General features: G+C 44.0%; 2 protein-coding genes across 5 annotated transcripts in view; both read left to right on the forward strand.

The window, feature by feature from the left end:
* Positions 1–375: 375 nt before the first annotated feature.
* On the forward strand, positions 376–6,209 carry LOC146683861 (uncharacterized). Of its 4 annotated transcripts, none has more exons than XM_085443209.1 (9): positions 376–463; positions 1,705–2,013; positions 2,100–2,274; positions 2,376–2,459; positions 2,562–2,707; positions 2,902–3,446; positions 3,531–3,688; positions 4,018–4,195; positions 4,373–6,209. In XM_085443209.1, the coding sequence occupies exons 2-6, from the start codon at positions 1,715–1,717 to the stop codon at positions 3,158–3,160; spliced, it is 963 nt and encodes a 320-aa protein (XP_085299335.1). In that variant the 5' UTR covers positions 376–463; positions 1,705–1,714; the 3' UTR covers positions 3,161–3,446; positions 3,531–3,688; positions 4,018–4,195; positions 4,373–6,209. The 4 variants fall into 4 exon arrangements, with proteins under 4 accessions (XP_085299335.1, XP_085299336.1, XP_085299334.1 ...); XM_085443210.1 differs by having other exon boundaries at positions 2,902–3,688; positions 4,373–4,552; positions 6,144–6,208; XM_085443208.1 differs by having other exon boundaries at positions 2,902–3,688.
* Positions 6,210–6,993: 784 nt separating this feature from the next.
* Positions 6,994–7,406, forward strand: part of LOC146683862 (uncharacterized) — a 93,624-nt gene continuing 93,211 nt past the window's right edge. Inside the window, exon 1 of the mRNA XM_085444585.1 lies at positions 6,994–7,034. Within this exon, the coding sequence (XP_085300711.1) occupies positions 6,994–7,034 (41 nt within the window). The remainder of the gene's footprint in view (positions 7,035–7,406) is intronic.

Here is a 7,406-nt window from a genome sequence, read left to right on the forward strand (position 1 = left end):
TTCACAATAAGAGCATTATAGCGGATTATAATGGGGGACGCTTTTATTTTGTATAACTACCGGAAGTAGTTCCTGTGTACTGACGCTAGCTGGGTAGCTAGCGCCGCGTCGCTTAAAAAGCAGCCGGGCTTGTCTTAAACTTAAGAGGCTGACACTCGCTAAACCACCCGATCGCTCGCCAAGCGACTGTTTCACACTGGACTTATTTTTCGTTAATATGGGCCGATAATTCCTTTATTCTAGTGGTATGCCGGGAGTGGTGCGGCCTATTCGGATTAACGTAATGATGACACTATCAACGGCGCGCGTCAGTCCGCCCCTCCTCCAGTTTGAAATTGACCTTAGAAGACACCGTAGCGTATGCTGGACCCGCATGCATCTGTCCACCTCTCCTACGTTTTGAAATTGAGATTTGAACGTCATTTTCTGAAGTATTCGGAACAACAGTGTAAGGTTTGACAAGGTAAGTGTATCTCTCTCTCTCCGGTTTAAAATTTAGCTTTGAAAGTGATTTTTTAATGTGTCTGGGTGATTCTTTGTCGTGGTCATGTTCGGCAGATGCTAACGCTAGTTAGCGGGTATTCAGCCGAGGTCTACAAAATGATGGTATCTACAAATGAGGTATCTACAAAATGATGGTGTGGTTAGCACTTGGACGTCACTTTATTCCAGAGGTATCGTTTGTAATTAAAACTTGTAAGAAGCGAAGTGATTTTTTTTCTTTGTATGTGTATCTTGGCGATCGCGATTTTTTTCATGTGACTGGGTGATTCTTTGTCTGTCGTGGTCATGTTCGGCACCTAAAGCTATTTAGTGGATATTAAGCGTCTCCCGGTTTGAAAGTGATTTATTTATGCGTATGTCTCTCTGCCTGGATTGGAATTTATGCGTGTTTGGGTGATTTCTTTGTCTCGTGGTGAAGCTGGATGCTAAAGCTAGTTAGCGGGTATTCAGCCGCGGTCTACAAAATGATGGTATCTACAAATGAGGTATTTTAATGAATATTTTAATGCAAGTTTCCTGTTTTATTGTGAAGGTCCGCGTCGTATGTGAGTGTGATCAGTTTACGTTTCCCCTGTCCCGTCAGCCCAGATTCCTCCCAGCTGTGTTGCCCTCCTGTCTCTCAACCCCTGATTACTGGTGTGTGTATTTAAGCCCTGTGTGTTCTCCTGCCTGTTGCCGGTTCGTCTGTGTTCCTCCGTGTCAGTCTGTGTAACTCCGTGTCAGTCTGTTACCCTGTGTTCCACGGAGTCCTGTTCCTCGTCTGCGTCTCTCTGCTATTCATCATCCGTTGTCATATGCTCCCAGGTCTGTTATTTTAGTTCTCCCAGTTTAGGTGTCTTTAGTTGTTTGTTATGCCCCACTGTTTGTTTGCTTCTACACCTCTGTAAATAAAACCACCGGTATCTCATCCACTGCCTGCATCTTGGGTCCTCCTTCTAAATCCACACGGCTCGCCTCGGCAGCCGTGACAGGTTGAACATGTAAAACTTGCATGTGCCATTCTCCTCATTTTTAAACTTTAAAACTTGTTTTAAAACTTTTTTTTCTTTAAGTTTTTTTGGGGGGGTGGGATGGAAGCAAAGTTTGTGTGTGGATGTATTGTTGTTGTTCTTTGTTTGTTTTCTCATACTATCAAAATAAACTAAATTGGTATGCAGTTTTTCTCTCTCACTTTCTGCCTCTCACTCTTTGTATTTACAGTGCAAACAAGATGGAGAGAAACATTGTCTACTGCCTGCTTTGTAAAAAGCCGCAACAGTCCATTCGCACACACCTGAGCAGAGTGTGCCTGAAAGACTGCACACCACAGGAATGTGAGGAAGAAGCTTCCAGAGCCATTGCTTCACAGAAGCTGTTTTCTAATGAAGGTAGAGTCTGGAACTTCTCAGAGCTCCAGGAGTACTGCAAGGATGAAGAATCTTGCATTAAACTCTGCACTCGCCTTCAAACACGTGGATTTATCATCACGAACAGTCCCCAAGCGTTTTCGACAGTTGTGCCAACAGCGAGGTATGATGACCTTATTGCCACTTCCACATATTGGATGACACATACAAACTTTCAATAATGTCTTACCTCTGTCACATTTGCAATAGGTCTGATAAGAAGGAAATTCTTGCCGTGGCCAAGAAGGATATTGAATATTTCCACGCAAGACTTTCAGGCGGTGATTGCATCCCCACATATGCAATGACTACCTTCAGACAGTACTGCGAGGCCATCCTGATTTTACAACATGGACTGACAGGAAATGCTGTTCAAGAACTTTGTGTAAGTGCGCCACCAACAACCAAAGTGCACGATAAGTGAAATGACAGCTGATGTAAGTCTGTATTTCTTTAAGCTCCAACACCTTTTTTTTACATACACAGGTAGAGGACTGGATGGCGCGGAAAGCAGTAGCTGATGGTGTTGAGCTGAGTGGTAACTTGAAGATAACCAGCCAGGAAGAACAAGTAAGTCATTCATTCTCAGCAGCGACTCTCTTCTTGCTCTATAGGCACCTTGTGAATTGATTTTATGAGATATTTAACATTGATTCCTTTTTTTCTCTGCAGTTGTTGGACTGCTATTTTAGGAACATCCGTCCAGTGTCCTTGCAAAATCAAATTGCTGGCAGCGATGACAGGGGCAAGTTCTTCCTAGGAGAATGTGGGGTCCCACTGTCCAACCCATCATTAGATGTAAAACGCCTGAAAGCGAGGTGAGTGCTTGACCTAACTGGATCAATAGCATATTAAGAAAGATTTGTTTCTTTGATCTGACAGAGAAACCCTAACCCTGGACTCATAACAGTCAGCCACATATGTTGCTGTATGTCAGAGATGTTCGCCCCTTGTATTTTGGTTTTTTCATCTCTCTTGGCTCTAATTAATTTGCATGCATTAAAAACCACAGATACCTGAGCACTGAACCTGGGGATGCTATGGCTGAGTCAGCATCAAGCTCAGTAGAAGCCTCTTCTGTTGCATTGCTTTGTTTGTTTTGTATGTATTTCAGAATGAAAATACTTTTACCCACCTCAGCCTGCACGTGTGCAGATGGCTTTGGACAAGGAGAAATGGCACACCAACAAGCCCACTGTCAATGCCATCTTGCAGGCCTGGGTTGCTCCGCAGCCCAGTATACAAGACAACCAGTCCCTCATGACACTTAAAAAGTTAACGGCTACAACAACGGGGAAAAATTGTTTAAAAAGAAGCCTTGCGGTGGATCCGATTCCTCCCACCCAAATGTTATTTAGGTGAAAATAAAACTGCCACCGGACACGTTTGCTTGAGGAATCCATCAGACCAGACCACCTCCATTTTATGAACCCACAGAACCCTCCCCATCCAGCTCTCCCCTCCTCACCCCTCCTCCTCTCCCATCCTCTGTGTGGAAAAAACCATGTTTCAGAACTGTCGGATGTTTATGGACGGGGAATCCAAAGAGTTGCCTTGGTATGTGCAAATACCTTTTACGTAGCCCATCTCAAATTACGTTAAAAAAAATAAAGAAGGCAATTTCAGAATACCTGTCTCCAGCTATCCCTCCTAGGTCAACAAAGGCACCCATCTTCCACCATGAGCAACAGGAAGGCCTAACCCAGAAGAAGCCTAACATGAAAAAACAACATGATCTGTTACCTTGTACAGACTGGTGGAGATCGGAGATTTTAACGAGGAGTGGCCAGAGACAAACGGTATGTAAAATCCACCCTGAATGAAAGAGCTGAACCTCGGAGGAATAGAGTACAATCGGATGATCCACACTTTTTTTTATTAAAGTTTGCAAAATTTACAGACTTATTAAAGCGGTTGATCATCAGAAAAATGTTTCAGAAGACCGTTATCATCAATCTCTGAATAAAAATAACCACAAACTTAGTAACTTTGATTAAACCAGCTATCTCAATAGAAGGACACAGACTCTAATTGAGGAGATGCTAAAAACTCAGCTCAGAGATCAATTTTTATCCTTCATGACTATTATAACCAAAGCATAGAGTATGAGTTTAAAATTTGTTTTCAGTTTTCTAGAGAGGCCCCTTTGAGATGGCAGCATCCTGGGAGAAACGGAACCTGGGCCGCCGTCTCCAGCCCGAGTCGTTGGACCAGAACCAGGCGGTGGTTATAGCCGAGCTAGCAGACTGGAATCCAGCTACCACACCAGCAGTGACACACCCAGTAAACCAGAACAACAGCCACAGGTGAGCAGGGAAACGACACAGCTGAATAACCGTGTCAACCCCTCACTGAAACAATACAGCTTTGAGTTACACTCACAAACCTACACAGATTGAAACCTTGTGTGCAGACCTGCCTCCAAACAAGAATAACAGAGGACTCCTCCTCTTATTGTCTTCCTTCCTCACCATCCTCACCAGAACGACAGGTCTGCACTCCAACGAGAGACCCCAACACACAGAGGAAACTGCAGGACTGGAATCTTCATGTGAAGAAAATATCTGTGATCATCGGTGACTCCTATGTGCACAGACTCCTCCGTCCTATAAAGCAGAGGGGTACAGATCGACAGATTTCCATGAGCGAAATGTTGCCACCCGGTGAGGCCCAGTTGGAGAAAGCACCCTGTGGAAAATCTGGTTTTATAACTTTGGACTGAATACCAGTGATGGAGCTGAAAATGGGACTAAAGGCAGAGCAGTCAGCAATCTTTCTAAGGCCCTTATCTGTAAAGAACAAGCCACAATGTTGGATCTTAACAACTTTATTACAGGTTTAGATGAACAGATTCCTGCACTTCCTACTGTGATATTCGGCACAGAAGGACAACATTCACTCGACTAGTAGAGCAGCAATGTGTATGTTAGAACAGTGGAACCAGTGTGTAAATGAGCCATCCCCATAAGCCTTGGAAAAGTGGGAGGAGTGATTCACCTTTCTTAAGTTCCAATGCTCAGTAGGTCCTTTGGACAGAAATAAGTTCTTCTTCTTTCAATAATTGTTTATTCTGTTCATTATAGAATCAGCTATGCTCCAGTGGTCAGGAGAAGCTTCTGCTATATGAAGCTGTTACAGTGCTTTTTGTTACACTGAACGAGAGTAGTTTTTCTTGTTGCTTGTTTGATCTACTTCCATTTAAAAGATTATAATTACTGAAGTGAATGTGTTTTCAGATAGTTTACAGTGCCACTGAAGCTCCACTCAACCAAGTGTGCCTCAACAGTCTGAAATGAAAAGATTTTTCTTGCTTTTTTATAAAACAATATAATATAAAATAATATAATATAATATAAAACAATAATTTTGGATGTTTCTTTCGGCTCTTGAGGTGCCCTCATTGAGTGGGGTTTGCCCAGTATCCTCGAGGGTATGTGAGGAGCCTTCCATAGTTGGGTTGTTTGGTTTTTACCCCAGCAGCCATTCATCTCCATCTCAACAGTTCATGACCAACATGCCGTGGCTGCCCCCTGTACCTGTTGAGTACCTGTACCCTCATCCACTGGAGCCTGGACCTCCAGCTGATTGCAGCCACTTCAGTGCAAGGAGGAGATGCTTGCTTTTTGTGTGACTGTCTGTCACCCTTCCCTTTCTACCCTAACCCATTTTCCACTCCAGCTTCTACCCGACCCGGTTCAGACCCCTCCTCAGTCAGGGAGGGGTCTGAACAGACTGTCGCAGGATTCTCATTAATACAGGAAAGAAGGGATTTGAAGACGAGATGAGGACTTTTAGCAATTCCCTCCCCCAACCAAATCCTAACCTTAACCCACCATCCAGTCCTGTGCCCCTTCTCTCCTCATACCGGTACCCACAGTTCAGACCCCACCTCAGGCCCCTTACTGCCTGAGGAGGGGTCTGAAGTATTTTCCAGCCTTATAAAGAAAGGGAAGGCTGAAGTGGCAGACTGTCATGCAAAAAGCGAGCATCTCCTCCTTGCACTGCTTACAGTCAAATGACAAAATATATGAACTCTTTTTAAACAGGAAAAAGGAAGAAATTGTACACCAGAGGGGGCAAGAAGGAGAAAACTTGAATATAAACTCAAAAGAAAAACCGCTGTTCCTTCCCTCCCCCAGAAGGCAGTAGAATATCATCATGTTAAATGTTAAATGCCACTTTGGGGGGGGGGGGGGTAAAATTACTTGACAAATATGTTTCTCTTTTTTGTTATTTCGTCCCTCTTTGTTACAGCTACAGGAGGACAATAAACAGAAGAAGGAGAGCGGCACCAAAGAGGCGAAAAAACGAAAGAGCGCACCACCTCCTCCCCCAGAAGGCAATAGAATATCATCATGTTAAATGCCACTTTTTTTTTGGGGGGGGGGGGCTTTTTTTCCCATTCAGATTGCATGGTTTAACATGCTATGCTTTGTTGAAGTTCTTTGTGTTTCAATAAACTCCCTGTATTTACACAGTACTGCATTGACTTATATTTTCCCAGTAACAGCGGATTACCATGGAGCGTACAGTTTTCAGTTGAGGTTGTAGAAGTCTGGCAAAGCAAAAATAATAATAAAAAAAGCTGTTTAGATCCACAGCTCAAAAAACTCCTACGAGGGCAGGAGGATGCCACCTTTACACAACATGACAGTCAACCTCTACCACAGACGCGGAGTCAGGACCCGCTGTTCACTTTCAGTCCAAAAGTCTGGAACAGCAAAATCAGTGACTTCAACTTGGTGGGGAAAATGTGTCACGGTCCCCGTGTCTCTCTGGTTCGCTCACGCTGGCTACAGGTTTTGTTGTTCTTGTTGTTCGTTTTTGTTTTCTTTGTCTCTCCTCCTCCTCTCTGCCTGGGTGGAGATCCTTACGGGCTCTCGCTCTTGGCCCACGCACCTGTGTGATTGTGTCCACCTGCTGCTGATCTGGCTGATTTCCCCAGCTAATATTCAAGGAAGTGGCACAGAGCAGCTCACCGCTGGAACGTTGAACCTCCTGAGTTCGTTCATTATGAGAAGTGTTTGTAAAATTTGCCACAGACGTCCATGTGATCAACAACAGACACACGTGATTCCCCTTCGTGGTCTAAACCAATCAGTAAATGTCCGTGGTCCAGCTGGAAGTGGAGGTGGATATAGACAGGTGAGTAGCTTGAATGAAGCGATATCGATTCATTAAATCCTGAATTGAATGAATATAAATGTGTTTTACCAGAAACGCCAGAATCTCAGGTTAAAGCTCACAAAACTATTTCAACAACAACCAGCAAATGAGAGCAGGAAACGCATTCCACACGAAGACGTAAACAGAGCGGACCGACGCATCAGAATTAGCTTAGTCGGCGTGGGGGCTAATATCATCCTTAATTCCTTCTTACTTTTGCTGTTTTGCTTCCAACACGATAAAACCCACAGTTCACGCACAGCGAGCTGTGCGTGAACTGTGAGAGAAACTTCAAGAAAAGTTTCCCATCTCAAACATGTGTTTTCTGCATTACTCATTCGCTTATTACCC

The sequence above is a fragment of the Copadichromis virginalis genome, linkage group LG20 (genome assembly GCF_057382275.1).
Source record: "Copadichromis virginalis isolate Kocher_CV1m ecotype Utaka linkage group LG20, C_Virginalis_male_GT1.1, whole genome shotgun sequence".
Classification (NCBI taxonomy): domain Eukaryota; kingdom Metazoa; phylum Chordata; class Actinopteri; order Cichliformes; family Cichlidae; genus Copadichromis; species Copadichromis virginalis.